The sequence below is a fragment of the Pyrgilauda ruficollis genome, unplaced genomic scaffold, assembly GCF_017590135.1.
Source record: "Pyrgilauda ruficollis isolate IOZ18807 unplaced genomic scaffold, ASM1759013v1 scaffold9, whole genome shotgun sequence".
NCBI classification, from domain to species: Eukaryota; Metazoa; Chordata; class Aves; order Passeriformes; family Passeridae; genus Pyrgilauda; species Pyrgilauda ruficollis.
The window spans coordinates 5,688,091-5,707,181 of record NW_024531043.1 but is presented as its reverse complement, the minus strand read 5'-3'; the positions used below and the strand labels follow the sequence as shown (position 1 = coordinate 5,707,181).

Genomic DNA, 19,091 nt, shown 5'->3' with positions numbered 1-19,091 from the left:
CCTAGGGTATGGAACTGTCACCGCGTCCTCATGGATGCTTTTAAACTTTATTATAAACATTTAAACTGCCTCGTGTTCTAAGCGCTGGATTGGCTCTGATCGCACCCATCAGGACGTTACACACGTGTGGAATTTTGCATGCATTTCCTCACAACCGAGCACTGAAGACCTGAGGGCAGCCTTTACCTCAGCATTGTACTGTGAAAAAAGAGATTTTGTAAATTCGTTGTTCTTAAATGAAGAGCATTAAACCCCAAATTTACGTTTAAATTAGAGAAATGAATAATGAAATACTAAAAGACCACTGAATAGGGAACCTTTCAATTGCATAAGATATAGGGAGATAAGGAAATTTCTCAGTAGTTCTGTGAAAGCTTTAAAGACAACCCAAGTTGAAATTAAAAGACTACTACAATCCCAGTTAATTCCCGGACCTCTGTGAAAATAAAACCATGCCACAAAGCCTTTGAGAGCAATTTTTATTAGGGTAGCAGAATGGACTTGCAGAAAGCCTATACCAGTACTCCTGGGTGTAGTTTCACCAGTGCGCTGCTTTCATTGTGGATGTTCAACTGCACGTTTAAAATTCAGCATGGCTTAGGGAACCAGAGAGAACAAGAGCTTGATTTCCTGAGTTATCTTAGGACTTCGCACTTGGATTTCTCCTCCTCAGCCTTCAGCCACACAGGTGCCGGATCCCTTTGTTCAGAGGCCGCCCCAGAACTTTGTTTACACATCTCACAGTTTAGCAATTGGACTATGAAGAACACACCAAGAGAACTGATAGCGAGCTCTGTCTTCGTGTGAGCTCTGCAGCTGGATGGGAGCGGCTGGCGGCTCGGCCGGAGCTCCTGCGGTCGCAGCCCTTCCGTCCCTCGCGCGGCATCCGAGCACAGCCAGGCAGACGCAGTCTTTGACCTGAGAGGCTTTACAACCACAGAGTAACTATTGAGTAGCAACGAGGGCAGCAAACTAGTGCTACAGTTTTGTTTCAAATAAAATTTAGAGAATGGTAAGTTTCCATGCCAACAGACATGATCAAAGGTACAGTGACTCAGGTGATGCAGAAGTTACACACTTCAGTTTGACAGATAATTTGGCATTATTTTATTATGAATCTGAGTGAGCGTGAATGAAACAAAATCAGTACCAACTTTCTGCAAATGAAGACACAAAGATGTGAAAATTTGGTAATAGTGCTCTCACAAGCCTGAAAACACTTAGGAAATGCAAGTTTCTGTAAATAAGGTGAATGTGGTTTAACTTTATTTACCTGCCAAAGAATCTGTCTAAGAACACTTAAACATAAAATTTCTTAGCTCCCTAACTCATAAAAAAATTTACTTTCAACAGAGGTGAGGTACTGGGCTGTCATTGTTTACACTAAATTGGAAATGAAAGCCAGAGGAGAGGGACGAATAAGGAAATAGCAAATACACAAGACATTAAAACCAAGAGAGATCTACTGCTTGACACACTAGTTCTCAAAGGTTGCAAAGGCAGAGGCTGTATTAAAACTGAATTTAGGAGTACAGGCAACCACCTAGGTGTCAGGGTTTTTTCAACTCAGCTTTCTGCACATCAAAATGATATGTGCTCCCAGATACCCATGGATTTCTGGAAATAAACCATTCACTCAGTAGCAGACCCCAGCTGCAGAAGGGGAGACAGCAGGTTGACTGTGTGGCAGTTTGACTGTGGAGCTAGGATCACGCTCTGGGCTGGGGAGGAAAGGCAGCAGAAGCAGCAGAGACACGGCAAAGGGTGCTCAGCTCTGAAGGGAAAGGCTCCCTCTCCTTTCCTTCAGCACGCGCAGGACGGCTCTGCCTGACCAAGCTGAGAGGCTCGACCGACACTGAACACTCACTGAATCCCGGCCGTGTGCTGAGCACAGCAGCAGCAGCAGCCAAGCACACTCTGTCACACCTTACTGCTCAGGCCTGGCCGCGCCCGGGGCTGGGAACAGCTCCAGGGCCGTCCCACAAACACAGATGCTCCTGACGCATTCTGAGGGAAAACGTTCAGAGAGGACAGCAGTGCTGTCAGATTTAGTTCCTGAATTCAAAATTAACGTTTCCAAAATAATGATTTTAAATTCAAAAGACAGTTTGTCACTTTGGTACCTCTTGGTCCCCAATTTCTGGAACTCCTGGATTGGTTGCAATGTTGTTCTGTGCATGTTTCCCACTACTCTGCATAGGTATTAAAGACAGAAGTGAAGGAAGTTTGGAATCACATTCTACTACTTGTTTGCTACAAACTTTTTTTTCCAAAGTTTTCCAAGAGCAGAACATAAGCCATATTCTAATTCAATGATGCACACAAAAACTTGGGTTTCCCCGTTTAATAGACATTGGCCAGATTTACATCAGACCCAGACATTATTTCTGATTGGTTTTGTGGGTTGGATTTTGTTTATTATGTTACAAACTGAAGTTCAGGGGAACTTGCAACAAGTCCCACAAAGCACAGTGCAACATTTAGAAAGAAAAGTAAACGAAACTGCCAAACACTCAATCATTTTCTGCCAGAACTGGGATATTTTTCCTAAGACATCACTTTGAGGAGGGGGTTAAAATTCAATGAATGAACTCAAGATAGTGGGAACTGCAAGGAAAAATAAGAAATGACAGCCACAACCTTTTCAATTTAAGGGCAGAATAGAAGTCTAAGATATTTTTGATAAATTCTGACAAGAAAAAGAAAACAGCATACTTTAAAGTATATTGAAGCAGTGATTTTTAAACAAAGAAAGCAGAACTAGAACATCTTAAATTTTAATCCTTTCTTTACAGGTTACCTAGCCCACTTTTGATTAAGAAAACTGTAGAAAGTTAGTAACAGCCACAAGTTCACACCGAAAGGTGGCACTTGTCAATTTTCCATAGAGTCCTGCTTTACGGGGTGTCTCAAATGCACTGCTCCGATCTTCTATCATAGGCTGCTGACAGCACTTGTGTCAGATTTTAGTCCACTGGTCGCTTTTCACCATATTTCTTTGTAAACTCTTCAGCGTTCTTACAGAATTTTTTACGGTCCTTAGAGTATTCTTCAGCTAGGTCAGCCCGCAGGGGGTGCTCGGGCTGTGGATCATTCACCAGTGCTATGAGGGACTGGATTACTGTCAAAAGAAGTATAAATACCGTCAGAGACTTAGATGGTTAATTTTTCAAAATCAAAATGTAAGCAAAATTCCCCTGTAAGGAAAGAGCTTTAACTGCATTTAAATACATCCCCATAAATCTCGGGCCTTTTCAAGCGCAGGGCGTGAGTAAGCTGCAGTGATATGCCAAGATTTAGCTCAATGACCATGAATAAACACCAGAAAATCGTATTTGTAAACAAAATCAACATGAACAGAGACCAAAGTGCACTACAAATGAATTCCCGTGTAATTGGCATCCCATCTAAAATCCGCTCCTATGGCTGAGAACGAACTGAAGCTCTCAGACAGGTTCACTGAAGGGATTTGGTAAAGATGGAATTTGCACCATGAAGCATTTCCCAACACCTGTCACAGGGATGCAGCTGTGACCGACCCTCTTCTGGAAGCCCTTTTTTCCAGCTTTATTTCCCTATGATTCTTACTTCTCCTATGAACAGCAGGTATATCTTCCCTTTACTCTCAACTTCCCAAGGCAGCACCAGCAGAGATGCACTGGGCAGAGAACAGGGTGAGAGTGGCAAGGTCTCACAGCGATGTCACCAATGTCCCGGTCACTTTCTGAGGAAAAGCCACTCTTCAGGAAATGGAAGTGCACCTGACACACAGTGAACCTCACACCCCACAGTGCCATTTACTGCTACATGCAGGAATGCAAGCTCATAGAATGATGATCATTCCAGCAGATGCAGGAACACCAGAGTGGCTTTGTTTGGGGCACTGATCTCAGTCTTCTCCACCCATGAACAAACCTCATAACAAATACTCAAAGCCACGCTCAAATCTGACATTTGTCTCTAAACTGCTAAACAGGAGCATTTCTTACCACAAATCCAAGTTTAAACTGCAACAAACTATCTAAGGAATGTAGAATTGATACCAGCTTCCTTCACAGTAACTCACCAGTCCTGGCCTTACAACAACTGCCATTACATTGCTGAAAACAGCAGAAACACTGAGTGGCAATCCCTTCTCACTCAGCAAAGCATGCAAAAACACTACAGAGAAAATGTGTGTTCAGTAACCTTAATAACAGTAACAAGCCAGAAAAAACAGGCCTGACAGAACAGGAGCTGCCTCAATAGCCACAGAGTATGAAAACTATCCTGCCATTAACAACTGATTTTAATATTAAGCATAAATTAACAAAAAGTGCAGCAGTAAGATGCACATTTGGTATGCAAAAGGTAAGTTAGTGATTTATGAACTTAATTGCTTCACTTTTTTGACACCTATGTGAACAAAACCAATCACTTTGATGCTGTGCTAATGATGTCACATTATTTCATTAAGAAAAGTTAGAAGTGATTTTTTAGTGAAGAAGAAATCTGAAGGAAAAGAAATAGACATTTAGGCAGGGTTTTAGTAACATTGTCACAGGTTAATGCAACCCTGTAGTAACACTAAAACAACTTGAAGAGTTAAGACAAACAAAAAACCACAACACAGCAGACCATGAGAGATTTGCAATATTTTGATAGCCAGGATTGGTTCCAAATTCTGATTTTAGCACAGCTTTTATTCACTCTCTCAGATAAAAAGGGAATTGCTACTTCTCAGGGAGACACTGACTATTTCCTGCATGCAAACAATTGCTTCAGTAGTTCCAGCTAATGACAGCTTGTCTTTCAAGCTGGGTGGAGACATGTCAGTCCTTTAGCTAACTAGCAAAGGCTGATAGCACCAAGACAGCTGCTCAGGTGTGAAACAGAACAGAAACATTCCACATGTTCTTTCCACCTCCTCTCTCCTGAGGGTCTTGGTCCCGTGAAATCAGGGATAAATCTACAACAAATCTAAGCTCTAGGCAGTCCTATTTCACAGGTTCTTTCTGCTGCCACCTCCATTTTCACCACCATTCATCTGCTTCATCTCTTCTAAAACAACTACAGTTTTCCTGTTTTGTCTTTGGGCAAGATCACACGACCAGAAGTACCTTCTTTAGAACACAGGGATAAACAGAAAAAAGATATCTTAATTACAGCATTGTTTCTTATCAGGAACACAGAACGTGTGAAAACAACCTTTAAGAAGAGCCTGGAAGGGAGAAGTATTTTCTCCTATAGAACAAGATACTTCAATGTCACTGAAGCTCTAGCACTGCCCTAAACTGCCACTCATTTCAATTAATACTCTTAAAAATTAAGCATTTTTTGCAAGGATGTTTGCTTTCTATATGTATAATAATAAAAGCCTAATAGCCAACTAATCATTACCTGCCAGACAATATGAAGTTCTCACCCCAACAACTCATGCAAGCAACAACAGGAAATAAAACCTTACTTATATTACACTTAGGTCTGCCTCAGAACCTGACAAAACTTTTTTCTTTACAATATTTAGATTCTTATCAAAGACACTCTACACAGCAAGCCCGACAGCAATGATCTTTTAAGAACTACAAATTAATCTGTAGTATCATCTCAGATTTTGTTTATGACTCCCATGATATTTTAAGCCATATGTTCAAATCACTGAACCAGATGGCAGATTATAAAATATACAAAGCCTTGAGGTTTTAGACCTTGTCTTTCAAACATCCAGGAATTTACTGAACACCTTTGGATTCTAAAGTCACTGTTTAAAAAGAAACACAGAATAACCCCCACACAAACTACAAGCAAAATGTTAAAGTATGCTGAGGACACTTCCTTAATAAACTCCTAAGTCTTAAAGAGGTTTGTGGGTTCCTGGAGGTGGAAATGCCACTTCAGTGCCAGTACCTCCCATTCCAGTAACAAAATGAGATTCCACAAGTTGTACTCTGTGCTCCACACAGTGATTCATGACACAAACCTTACAATGAATATACCCTCAGAGCAGTGGGAAACTGACAAGTGAAACATTATTAGCTTTAAATTCAAACACTCTACAAAGTTTCTCAATATCCAATTCTTTCCCCACACGGAGTCCTACCTTGGTCAGTTTTGGTTGCTGGCTTCCAGTTTTCAGCACTAATTACTGGCAGACAAACCTGTCCCTTTTCATCGATGTTAGGGTGATAGATCTTTGTTTTAAATGTAATCTTAGGAGGTTTGAATGGATATTCTGCTGGGAAGTTGATTTCAATTCTGAAGGCTCCTTTATCATATGGAGGATTGTCCTGCAACAGGAAGGCAGAATGTCAAGAATGTGGCACATGCCAATGGACACAAGTGAAAAGCAGCATAGTACAGACTTGAATTTCACTGATCTCTTGAATGACCACTTTGAAAGGCATTTTCTACCAACACTACTGCCAGGTTTATGTGTCAGGAAACATCAAAACCCATGTGAGAGGCAATACAAGCTGCACGTTTGCATCCACCCTGGAAAAAGCAGGTTGCCACTGTCCTACATTTCTGATATTTCTATGGGTAAGAAAGCATCCAGCTCCATTTACATCCAACTCAAGGCCCTCTGTAGTAAGTAGTTTTATTCCCAGCTTTGTGTATCAAAAAACTTAGTAAACCCTTTGCAAGACACAAACAGCAATCCTGACAAGGGAAGTGGATTTCTGAAGTTATTTTGTGTGTCTCACAACATGGTGGCACAAACAGCAAAGCAATTTGGTTTGTCAGATCTCCCTAAATGTTTAGAGAATGTTTTTGTGCTGACTACACAAAAATCTGCTGAGCATTCATTGGTACTAAAGATAGACATTCACTGTGTTTGCTGATGAGAACATTCTGAATCTGTATGCAGTTTTAGCACCCACTCTTATCAGATCAGTTTTGAAGGAGCAGGATGAGAGAACTGTGAAGTGAGCAAAGCAGTTCTTCATGCTGAAAGAGAAAAAACAATGCCCAGAATTCCACTTAGAAAAACCTGTTAGACTATTGATACTGATGCTTCAGATACTGCACAAGAGAGGCAGAACAAAAATAAACCACTGCTACATTTAAAGCCTATGAAAATACCATTCTGCACTGAAAACAGTAACTATGGAATGAAGCCCTTCCAAACACTCTGAGAACAAGAATCAAAGCATGAGAGTTTCCAGTTGGTGTAAAGAATAATCACACACATTCTTCATTAGCAACCAGACCCTTCCCTGCAATCAATTCCACTCCAGAATCTATCAATATTTGGGGGTAGGGAGCGTTCTATTAAAATATTTGTCAACAGAAAACATTTACTTTTAGGCTCATCCATGTGAAGAATTTGGTTGTGTGTCTGTAAGAAATACAGCACAGTTTCTGCCAGGGGGAGAGGCAACTACAGCAGCTTTAAAATCACTTTTTACCCAAGCAACCCCAAAAGCTTTGGATGTTGAACTAATAACTTGTGGTGGTGGTGACAGCTTAGGCAGTCACTGCCCTCTTCCCCCATAGCTCAATTGTTCTTGCCTCCTTCATGTGCTGTAATTTGTGAGGATGTTCAGTGAACTGACACAAGAAGTGACCTGCCTTAAAAACATCCATTTTCTTCACTGTGCCTCTTACATGAACAAGGAGCCTGGGCTACATAGTCTTGTTTTGATGTTGAAATCAAACAAATAGTGTACCTTGGCCACCCACAGGACACAAACTACTTCACTCTACAATTTAGAACAGGAAAAGAAATTGACCAGGTATCTTCAATTTGCTTCTCAGTTGAGTGAACACCCTTAAAAACTAACATTTGTTCTGAAGAACAAAATATGTTACAAATAAGAGGTTTTAAAGCTTTACAGCTCACCTTTACATTATTTTCCACAGTAATTCTGTATGAACACTATTAAAAATAATAAGCATTACCTTTCACGCCTTCATTAAGAAGCTGACCAAGAAATGCCAAGTTATAGCATTTAATAATCACTAACTGCCTAGTCCTACTGAAGTGTGTGTCTTTAAACACTAAGTAAGAACATTTGCTAAAATGGAAACAGCATGTGAAGCAAAAACGCTGAGAAAAAGTTTAACTTTCAATAAGCTCATGTAGTGCATTTGTAAGCCATAAACTCTGGTACCAAAAATAGCTGAAGAGACAGTAACACTAAAACATCTATAGCATAACCTCAGAATAAAAACGTACACTACTCTTTGAACACAAACAACAAATTTGAAATTACTACAGGAAGTATAATTTCATAACAAAATTCTCCCTTAACTATACCAGCAGTGAATTTGAGGCTATTTCCTCTGTAACAGGACATATTACAAATCAAAAGGCAGGTCTGGAGCACAGTTCACTACACCAACATTTAAACACTTGTGATGCTGCAAGGCTTTACAAAGCAAACACCACGCTCATCCTCAGTCGAGCAGAAACTGTTAAAAATAGCTGCTGTACACCACACATTCCTGATCTTAACAGGAGTAAACAAGTATTTTGTTTGTTTTGTTTTATTAGTCACATTTACCAACCTTATACTGCTTCAAAGTATTATCAAAGCACTAAACTGTTACACATAAACCACAGAGTGACTGATTAAAGGGAGTTGTTCCTCAGCTCTGTCAAATTTCAGTGTCAGATCCCGCTTGCTTTGTTTGCAGGAGTAGTGTCAGCCACTGCAAGGAATCACTTGCAGGCACGTAAGTAAACAGCAAACTCGATGTATTCCACAGCATTTAAAGTGTGAACGCCCAGCCATTACCTCAGCTGTGCCGTGTGAGCTCCAGAGCAGCCTCTGACTAACGAGGCAGAGGCACTGCTGCAGAGATGTCTCAAAGTCTTACTCATATCACAAAAAGAAGACTTACACTGGTTGGGGAGGCTTTTTGGCACCACCCACAGAAAGCCACAACTGCTGCCCCCGTGGCCCATCCCCTATTGCTGCAGACTAAAAATAGCTCTTAGAGCCAAGCCAGCTATTTCCCACTGCTATGGGCCACAGCTGTGGGAAATACAAGAGGTGAAAATCCAAGTGACTTTCAACCAAGAAACCAACACATCACATTTCCTGCTTTTCCCTTAGTAACAAATCCCTCTCTATTTGACTAATAAAATGGTTACCTACTTCAATCAAACACTCCCTAAGAAGACTGAAGTGCTTTTAAAAAAATTCAGTAAAATAAGTTTATTTTGGCACTAAATAATGCCTAAACAAAGATACTACTTTATTTTAAAGAGCTCACTTCAGAAAATCCAAACCTTTTCCTTGCATTGAATTTTTCCCCAATACTCAGGTTTATCCTAGTAATAAACCTAGTAAATAAAAATGAAATACATATTAAGGAGTAAAAGTATTTCATATATCCTTTCTTTTTCCTATGATCACATAGATTTTGTGCTTTAGGCTTAATGTAAAGCCAAACTTCACTGCTTCCCCTTCTGACCCCTCTCCCAGCAAGCCCAGTGCAACCACAGAGCTCCAGCCATGTGTCAGCCCAGGCCTACAATAATGAATTATTTCATGGTCACCAGGAGCACTACTGAGCTGTGGATTTATGAGATACAAATGATCCTCATTTTAGTTTAAAGCTCATAAGGAATAGTCTATACTCACAGGAACAATAAGCCCTTGCCAGGTCAATAAATTAGCTTCATCAACCTGGATATTACGGAAGTTTTTCATTCCACATTTGCGAATTTCTTCAAGCTCCTGAAAAGCAAAGCAAAGTGTTAAGTATAAGTTAATAACTGTATTAAGCAAGATGCTCAACTTCATTTTTCAAAATGCTTAAAGGTCAATGTGATTTTCTTTAATTAGTGATGTGGCAACCCACACAAATAAGAAATAAAATTGTGCATCTGTAAAAAGTAAAATTCTCTGAGACGAGATACTAAACCCTTTATTTTCTGAAATGTGAGGAAAACACAAAAATGTCTTGTTATTAACATCATCATAGACACAATGAAGCAGAAGTATTAAAAAACTACATATAAAAATGTTTTTCTATCTCAAATGTAAATCAGTGCCTTTGGCAACAGACTACTGACAATATTGTGAGGTATAGAAACAAAATACATCTTAGGACTTGTGTGAAGGAGAACAGTGAACAGGAAGAACTATTTCATAATAGTTTTAAACAGGGATAAAATCAATGAACGGGCCAATTATTTCAACTGAAAATGAGCAAATTCCTGCATGAACAGCTTAAATTCATCCAAACCCAGAAAAATATCAATCAAGCCTTGTTTAGAGAAGTAACTTAAAAAGACTCAGCTTTCTCTCTGTTTAGTACCTCAAAGCTCACAGTACACATTAGGATTCCTCTCTTTAAAGCTGTATCAGTCTTGAGCAAGGTTATCTTTCTGCACCAGTCAAACTATTTTGAATCAGTTCATGAACCAGGTATCACCAAAATAAGAAACTCAGCATTTTTATATTCAAAATGACATATAAGCCCCACTGTAGGGGCTGCTTCCTAGAGTATTTTATAAGACCTACAAAGAAACACCTCAAGGTTCCACTTTTATTTCCTCTACAACAATTACAGTCCTTTGTGGTTGAACTCTGCCATTTTATCTTTAAAGAGAATTTAACAAAATATGAATTCAAAAATCATCCACAGGAAAACATAAAAGTTTCCCAGTGCTTTAAAAACTGCAGCACATGCCTGGTGGCTGCATAGGTTAGGAAAAATGTTGCTTATACAGCAGCACTGGGGTGCTCTGACACTGCTCAGCTCTGCACTGGGTGCAGGTGTCCTGCAAAATTGGGCTGGATATAATTATGATAAACCCACCAATTACAAGCAAAGGCACTACACAATGAAAAACAAAAACTATCAGTTTTCCTGCTACAAATGCTGTAGGACTGTTTTCCTGCTGTACAAGTGCTGTCCATGGTTTCTTTTCTAAAATAGCTCTATGTTCATCTGGAATCAAACCTTTCTGCACTTGACTGGCAGATTTAATACTTGCAGTAACCTCTTGCATAAATTCAGCATCATGATAAAATTCAAACCCAAAGGGAAAACGAGAATTCCAAAAGCATGTGAAACAAAAATCACAACAGCCACATATCAGCAAATGAACATTTATATTCCTACCCACTGCACCTACTAAAACAAGAGCATACTCTGAACACAGAAGTTTAACCTTGGAGACTTGGATACTGAACTGATGCCTAACACTATCTTCATGACACTGACTTTTCAGTCTAGACCCATGGATCAATCCCCAAATTCCACTGCTGCTCGATTTATGCAATGTCACAGACAGTTTGGGTGATTTTTTTAAAGCGCTAAGAGGATTATCCTATTTCCTTAGAGCAGGAAAACACCCCCCCCCCAAATAATCCCATGAGTCATATTTATAGGGATAGAGAGCAAACCAAAATATTCAAAAGAAAATAACCTTTATGATTGCAGCTCTTAGAGGCGCTTCACCATGGCTCAGAGTGCAAATCCCCACAGTGCCTACTCTGAGTGCTCCTGCACAAAGCAGCAGCTCAGGGAGAGCCGGGCGGGTGCCGCGCTGCCTCTGTCCTGACAGGGTCAGCAACTTGCTCTGAGCTGAGTTTTGCTGCTCACTCCTGTCACACACAGAACTGTGAAGTCCTGGCAAATCACTGCTCCACAGCATGTAAAAGGAATAAATTCCATTCCACACTAGATGTAACACATCAGACACTAGGAACAAAATAAGCCAATTAAGCAGTAGGTATTTAAGCGTGAATAAACGTGCATCATCACAAGTGCCTTGATTCTAAAAGAAGGCAAGGAAAATGGGTCTAGACTATTTTCTAGTTACTATAGTAAAAACACTATGCATATGACAGAAATCTCCCCCATTATGCCCAGTGGGACTGCAGCTTCCAGGCAGGAGCTTTTGTCTCAGGTTCAGACAACAGCATTGTACTGCTGCTGGCCCAGAGAACAATTGTCCAGATGCAAAAAAAGGAAGGACTATGACTCTATAATTCAGGTATGTTATTAAACGAACACAACAAATTAGAAAAGTGTAGCTTCACGTTGCTGGAAAATTAAAAACCTATATTTTATAGTTAGACTGGGGTTAAAAAATTGGATGTTGAATTAAGAAATGCAAGAATCCCATGCAGAGATAATTATAAAATTGTAAAACTTTGTATGCCATCAATGAAAAGTTAAAATAAACATGCAAATAGTTTCCCACTTTTTATCAAGCCCACCAATTAAACAGCACACAGGCACTAAAGAACTAGACAAAAATTATTCAGGCCATCTTCCCCTTTAAAATGACATGTGAGGCCTTTGCAGGAAAGCACTTCCAAAATCAAAGCTGTGGTAATGAGTGGAGTGTGTCAGGCCTGTCCTGTGCCGCTCTCCTGCCGCAGGAGCTGACAGCTGTGCCAGGGACAGCCAGGGATAAAGCCGGCAGCTCCGTGCCTCACACGCAGCCAGGGCTGCAGAGGTCAGGGACAACCCAGCCACCTCAGCAGGGCGTGCACCTGAACTGCGGGCTTAGACAGATGGAAATTTGTACTAGAAATTACTTTTCTTATACTAGGAGTGTTTCAGACTCTGTATGTCACTCCAAATGAACCAACTCCGTGGTGGAGCTCTTTACAAAGAGCTTTTTCCCCACCCCTGTCCCCACAAGGGCAGTGTAACACTACACAAGCCGCGCTCTCAGGAGTCTAGGAGCTTCACCAGTCACAATTTAAGGATGCGAGGAGAGGTTGTTTTGTTTTTCTTCTGGCAACTGCCAAAACCCATAATAAAGATCTAACTGCCTCAGGGCTACAGAGGCAGACCCTGCAGTATGAAAGTACTGTTAAAAAAGCGAATGAGCTACTAAATACTTTCAAGCAGCCAGATTAAAAGCTAACAATACGTTTAACAATACGTTAACGTTGCGGGCTTGAGCAACTCCAAAGGGACAAAAACTACTTTATGAGGTAAAAAGATACTGTCCAGATATTTATTTCCAAGTAATACTTATGAGTCTAGGCAGACAGTAAATAGATTAATTCCTTTTCTTGTCCTCCACCCCTTAATTTTGTCATGTAACATAATTAAAGGAGCACAGGAGGAGCATAACTAAAGGTTAGATGACTGCAGTAAGAATTTAAATCCATCTTCATTCCCCACTCCTTTATCAGCCTTGCATGTGACCTTGCTGCATTGGTTTATCCACTTGAAAAACTGAAATGTCTGAATGTTCATGGGGCTCTCTTGAGACATGATGCTTGTCATTTGGAAATGTTCAGACAAAGTGTTATACACAGCACATGAAATGGAGAAAACACTGTTTTAGAGGTGGTACCTGATCTTCAAGCATATAATACTGAAGATAGTCACAAAAGTACATACTACTTCTCATGTATAACCATTAAAGGTTTAAAATTCTAATTTTCAATGCTGTGTAATAATTTCTGCTGTTCAAATCAAAAATTAAATGTTTTAAAATAGAAAGAAAAGCGGAACCAGCTTAAAATGTAGCTAAATCTTTTTAAAAAACTGTAACTGTTTTGTCCACGCATCTTTCAAGTTTTGGGACTTCTCTAAAAACACAAGCCAGATAGGAAAATGCAGTGAAGGCCAATACTTGTAAGAGTGCAATCCCAGAATATGGGAATAAGTATAAGAGCTCATAGTGACTTTAGTAAGTTCTGCATCAAGCCCAGAATACTATCAAATTCAGAAATAAAACCAAAAGCCAAGAACCCTAAATCGTTATTACAACTTACATTTATCTGTTTATGAATACCTTCTCTAAAAAATGCCTTTAAGTCAAACAGGATCCAAAACACTTATCAGGAACTGGCCTGTTTCACTTTCTGGATTTACAGTACAGAGAAGTCTTAAAACACCTTAAAATCTGACGCTACCACACCAAAAAAAAAAAAAATCCATCACAAATCCAACCAAAAACAGAAACAGAATTTAGTTATTTATAATATAAATAAATAAATATATATAAAAAAAGAATCAGCAGTAAGTTTCCTCTGCAACATTACAACCCTGTATACTCATGTCTTGTTGACTGAGCAATTCTACCTTTTGGCAAAGTATTTTCATTTAATTAAAATCCTTTTGTCAATTCTCAGTTTCAAAATGTGAAAATGCATCCATATTCTCACTTCTGCCTAAGGAAAAATATACATTGCTCAAAACTGTATTTCCCTTGTTACTAAGAACTGAAGTTTGGATCAATTTAGAATTACTTCTCAAGATTTAGAGTTGTTTAAAACCCCTTTATTTGGGAGCACTACAGTGTTTACAGGACCACAGCATCCTGAAGATTGCAGGCCACCTACCTGGGTGTGGTCCCATGTTTGTGTTTTATCATGGAGGAGTTCAACAGTTGCATAAATGTTTGACTATGCAACTATGGAAGCAGAGTAAAAACAATAAAATTAAAATAATTGTCAACATTTCTCGCTTCCTATGTGAAGTGTTATTTACTCGCTAAATCCATTTTCAATTTCTACCGCTAAAGATACTTTTGAACATCTAAAAACCAGGGAACCAAACACGGATCTTACAGACACCTGAGCTCCATTTCAGGCAGTCACCATGGAAGGGCCCAGCTCCACACCTGGGGCAGCAGAGCCTTCTCCAGGAGCACCCGGACACCGTGTGGGAGGTGCAGCTCAGCACTACCACCCCTGCAAGCACTGTGAGTGCCCAGCACCAGAACCGCTTCCCTCTGCCCCTCCACACAGCACTCAGCCACGGGTCCAGCATGAACGGCTTCTTTTACATTCGTAGGTGACAACTGTGCAAAGCCTCCCCTTGCAGTCTCCGGGAGAGCTGTGTTCTCCATCCTGCAGCCTGCAGACAAATTCCCTTCTATGAGAAAGGGCCATGAAGCCCAGTACCCCCTTCAAAGAGAAGCCTTAGATCCTCTCCCAAATATAATCACTCCATATTTGCATGTTTTAACCCTGACTGTCCACAACACCACATCCTCGACAAAGACTGCTTCATTCCCACCGTTCACATCTCACAAGGAGTCAGGATTCAGCAACTGGGGCTCTTTGAAAAGTGCAATGGTGGCTCACAGATCAACCCTCCACCTCAGAAGTCACTGGAATATGAGTCATTAGCCATGTTTATTTCACGTTTTGCTAAGCTGACTGCACTCCTGGAAGGACACACCTCCATGGAGCTGCTGTGAATCAGGGGAGAAGATTTCAGTTAGGTGGCACTACTTGATGGGGTAAAGCTCAGCAAAAGAGGCCATAAAGAAGGTCTTTGGCCTAGAGAAGGTGATTTGTTCAAACACACCCTCAGAGAACAAGCCAATTTTGTTGTCTTTATAACTTGAATTCATGTTTAAAATTGAATGGTACAAGTACAATGTACCAAAATTTGTAATGCTTGTTTCACACAGAGGTTTGTGACCTGAAGATGCAAATGGCTTCCCTCACTGGAAAAGGGCACCCATTCCCACCTGGACAGTGGACACGACTCCCAGCTTTCTACAGGCAGACAGTGAGCTATTATGGATGTACTGCATCCAGTCTCTTTGAGCCATGGTGATTAATATGAATAACTATGATGCATGACTTGAGTCCAGAAAAAATGCAGTACTTCAAAATGTTGGCAAGGCCCTAAGGAAACAGGAATTGCTTAATTTTATATAACTATAAAAGGTTTAAGGTTTAGTCTCATTTATCAAAGACAAGCTTGATTATTTAGCTCAAAGAAAAGACAGTTAATGCTTATCCTAAATTATTTTAAAGATAATTGACTGACACAGTGAAAAACCCTATTTCCTTTAGTTATAACCACTCATCATTCCAAGACCCTGACAAAGACACCCTAAAGACTCTTCCCAAGTGCAAAACTTCAACAATGAAAGACTTTAAATCAAAGTGGACCTGTGAATCTGGGGCTCTAACAGTGCTATTAGGCTGATACACACGTGAGGCTGGACCTTCACATCATGCTGCAGCAATCCCGATGACATCATCCCTACGAGAGCTCCACTTTGTTCCTGCCGAGATGAATGGCACAGCCAGAGCCTCCTGGGCTGCCTCTGCTGCCCAGAGCAGGAAGGGAGCTGCTGACTGAACAGCCTCTGCAAGCTGCGGGACAGAGCAGCCCACAGCTCCTGAACTGCATAAAACCCACACAAACATGAACAACCCACAGATATTAGGCGACAAAAACAAAAGTGAAAATATAAGGTGAGTTATCAATGTCTCCTGCATTCCCACACCACTCCCTCCAAGAAACAACTGCCACACCAATTTTCTAGAAAATAAGGTCACATTATCAAATCTCAATCTCCTTTTTAGTGTATTTTAGTGAAAGACTGAAATACTAATGTTTCAGAAGTATAGTAAAAATGAGGAGGGAGGCTAAAAAGCAAGAGGCACTGCAAATATTAAGAACAATTTCTCTTGCCTTTGAGATTTTTATTTTCTGTTTTAAATTAACAAAAAAAATAAAGAAAAAAAAATATTATTCCTACCAGAGTAGTAGTGATGTGCTTTTGAACAATTAATGTATTATTTCAGAACAGGAAGAAAAACTGCCTTACAAAAACAGCAAACAACCATTTAACTTTGTCTGAAACTAAGGAAAACCTTTTTAGAGTATAAAGCAACAGACATGGTGATTATGATACTAAAGCCCTGAGAAAATATAGAGCTATCAAAAATGAAATTAAAAATGAATTCCATCTCACCAGGACCCTTAAGGACAATTAAAGGTTTATGCCTACTGATTTTTAATATATATGAATGACACTGCACACATTCTATTTCATTTTTAAATGCTCCACAGAATATTTAAACCAACAAAATTATTCTTATAGAAGCACTGCTGAGCTACTGGTTTGCTCCAAAATACCCAAGTTACAATGGTTATTCATATATCTGCACCTCAAGGAAATGCAACTTCAGGACATGCCATGAACACATCCTGGTGAAATCCCAGCCCTACTGGGGGTCCACGTCCTTGAAGCCAGCTGTAAAACTGGTAGTAAAGGATTAAGTTTAACAGAATCACCCAAGTATCTGTTAAATCCCAGTGGAGGGTTATTCTGCACCCCACAGGGGCAGGTTTTTAAATAAGGCTGAAACATTGCTCAACAGTTATGGGGTCTTTCCCCTCCACTTCCCAGGACTGGCCTGTAAAGTCCATTGATTTCCCCACAGGCACTTCACATGCAAATTTGGGTTCTGCCACAGCATTTCAGAGATGAATATATTTTATGCCACTGTGTAGTGTGTCCTAGGCAAACCTTGCTGCTTACAGTTTGGGATGTTAATTGGCAATTATATACAGCACATAAAATAAATTTGTGTGCTTTGGGGGCAATGGTTACTATTTTCTTTGTAAGAAGTAGCTTCCTCCTCAAAGAAAATAACGACAAACATAATCCCAAGTGGTATTTAACCATAAACTATACGTGCTCTTGGTTAAAGCCCAGCTGGGGCCGAGTTTCCATTTCCAAGTATCATCCGCGATTCAGAACAAATAAGAGTGAAGACAAAAACATTACCACGTCCGCAGTGAATGAAGAAACTTCTGAACCCAGGTCCATATCTCTGTGTGATAAACCTCTTACTCATACAAGGAAGAGGTTACTCTCCGAAACAACAAAAACGAAATTATTTCATCCCCGGGCGCCTGGGGACGGTTCCTCACCGGGGCGAGCGCGGGGGAGCGGCGAACCTCCCCCCGCAGGGAGGGAGGGAGGAGAGGGCGCTTCCCCGCCGAGCCCTCCCCCGGCAGGGCCGCCGAGCCCTCCCGCCGCCCCGGGGATGCCCCGGCCCCCGGCGGCGGCGTTTCCTTCCCCCCGTCCCTTCCTCTTTGCTTAGTCACCCTGGAGCCCCCCGAGCGAGGGGGTCGGGGCGGCCCGCGGCGCCCGCCCAGCGTCCCCGCCCAGCCCCGGGCGGCAGCCGGGCCCGCGGGGCGCTGCCGGCGCCGCCGAGGGGCGCGGAGGAGGCCGCCCCGCCGGGGTGCGGCGGCGAAGGCGGCCCCGCGCTGCCGGAGGGGGCCGGGGCGGAGGAGCAGCCGCGGGAGCCGGGGCCGCCCGCTCGGCGGCCCTGCCCGGCGCTGTTACCTTCATCAGCCTCCTGCTGGCCGCCATCTTGGCTCTGCTGCTGCGCCCCACAATGCATCGCGGCGCGGGCCGGCCGCTAAACCCTGCGCTTCCTGGGGCGGTGCGCGGGTGGGGCGGGGCGTGCGCTCGGCTCGGCTCGGCTCGGCTCGGCTCGGCTCGGCTCGGCTCGGCTCGGCTCGGCTCGGCTCGGCCCGGCCCGGCTCGCCAATTCAGCCCGGTTCGGCTGTGCTCGGCTCGGCCCGGCCCGGCCCGGCCCAATTCAGCCCGGTTCGGCTGTGCTCGGGTCGGACCGGCCCGGCCCGGCCCAATTCAGCCCGGTTCGGCTGGGCTCGGCTCGGCTCGATTCGGCCCCACTCGGCCCCCGCCGCCCTGAGGTCTCGGTGGTGCCTTTTCAATCACCAGTGACTGATTTAAAAGTGTTGCTGCTCCTTTTTCTATTTACTGTGCATCCCTCAAATTCGGTACCATCTTCCTCGGCAGGGACTACAACCACCTGTAGTCACAGGTCTCTCAAACAAGCCCACGTCCTCTTCCGAGCCCTTGATAAGCTTTATTTCTCAGTTTCTCCAAACAGTCTGCAGGGAGAGAGAAGGGCGATTTTTGAGGAGGCATCTGAGCACAGACCCATCCCCAGCTCCGCTGGTCTCAGATGGAACCGCCTTGGCCTCGCGTCTCCTTGAGCAGCCCAGTCCAGCCTCAGCCTTGTTCCAGCGCCGCTCTGAGGGAAAGGTGCTGTGGGAGAGGAGAAATCCGCGGTCAGCAGCAGCCAATCCTTCATCTGCCGTGTGCTCTTTAGCCCCTTAGTGGAGCTCTCACTGTAGCTGCTCCCGGCTCTGATCCACAGCAGCAGAGCAGCGTCCTCAGGTACCCGAGACACAGGGCTGGCAGATTTAAGTCATTACATGGACATGGGACACGAGTCACTACATCACATCTAAAATGCCACCAGACATCCGTGTTCAGGTACCTGACTTGCTCCCTAAAACCTTCTCCGTTGACCCAATGTACTCAGGAATTACTCCAGGACCGCTGGATGTGTGGCCTCAATTCCTCTTTCCCCCACCCTTGTGTC

General features: G+C 42.3%; 1 protein-coding gene across 2 annotated transcripts; it reads right to left on the bottom strand.

Moving 5' to 3' along the window:
* Positions 1–465: 465 nt before the first annotated feature.
* UBE2L3 (ubiquitin conjugating enzyme E2 L3) lies at positions 466–18,108 on the bottom strand. Of its 2 annotated transcripts, none has more exons than XM_041488386.1 (4): positions 18,020–18,108; positions 9,573–9,668; positions 6,080–6,266; positions 466–3,121 (listed from the first exon to the last, which is right to left on the bottom strand). In XM_041488386.1, the coding sequence occupies exons 1-4, from the start codon at positions 18,044–18,046 to the stop codon at positions 2,967–2,969; spliced, it is 465 nt and encodes a 154-aa protein (XP_041344320.1). In that variant the 5' UTR covers positions 18,047–18,108; the 3' UTR covers positions 466–2,966. The 2 variants fall into 2 exon arrangements, with proteins under 2 accessions (XP_041344320.1, XP_041344319.1); XM_041488385.1 differs by lacking the exon at positions 18,020–18,108 and adding an exon at positions 11,369–11,612.
* Between the last annotated feature and the right edge of the window lie 983 nt (positions 18,109–19,091).

Coding starts and splice junctions, on each gene's coding strand:
- UBE2L3 (XM_041488385.1), bottom strand. CDS start 11,596: ATGCTGTGGAGCAGTGATTTGCCAGGACTTCACAGTTCTGTGTGTGAC. Junction 9,669..11,368: donor TAAGAGCTGCAATCATAAAG/GTTATTTTCTTT, acceptor TTTGCTTTTCAG/GAGCTTGAAGAAATTCGCAA. Junction 3,122..6,079: donor AGCAACCAAAACTGACCAAG/GTAGGACTCCGT, acceptor TTCTTTTGACAG/TAATCCAGTCCCTCATAGCA.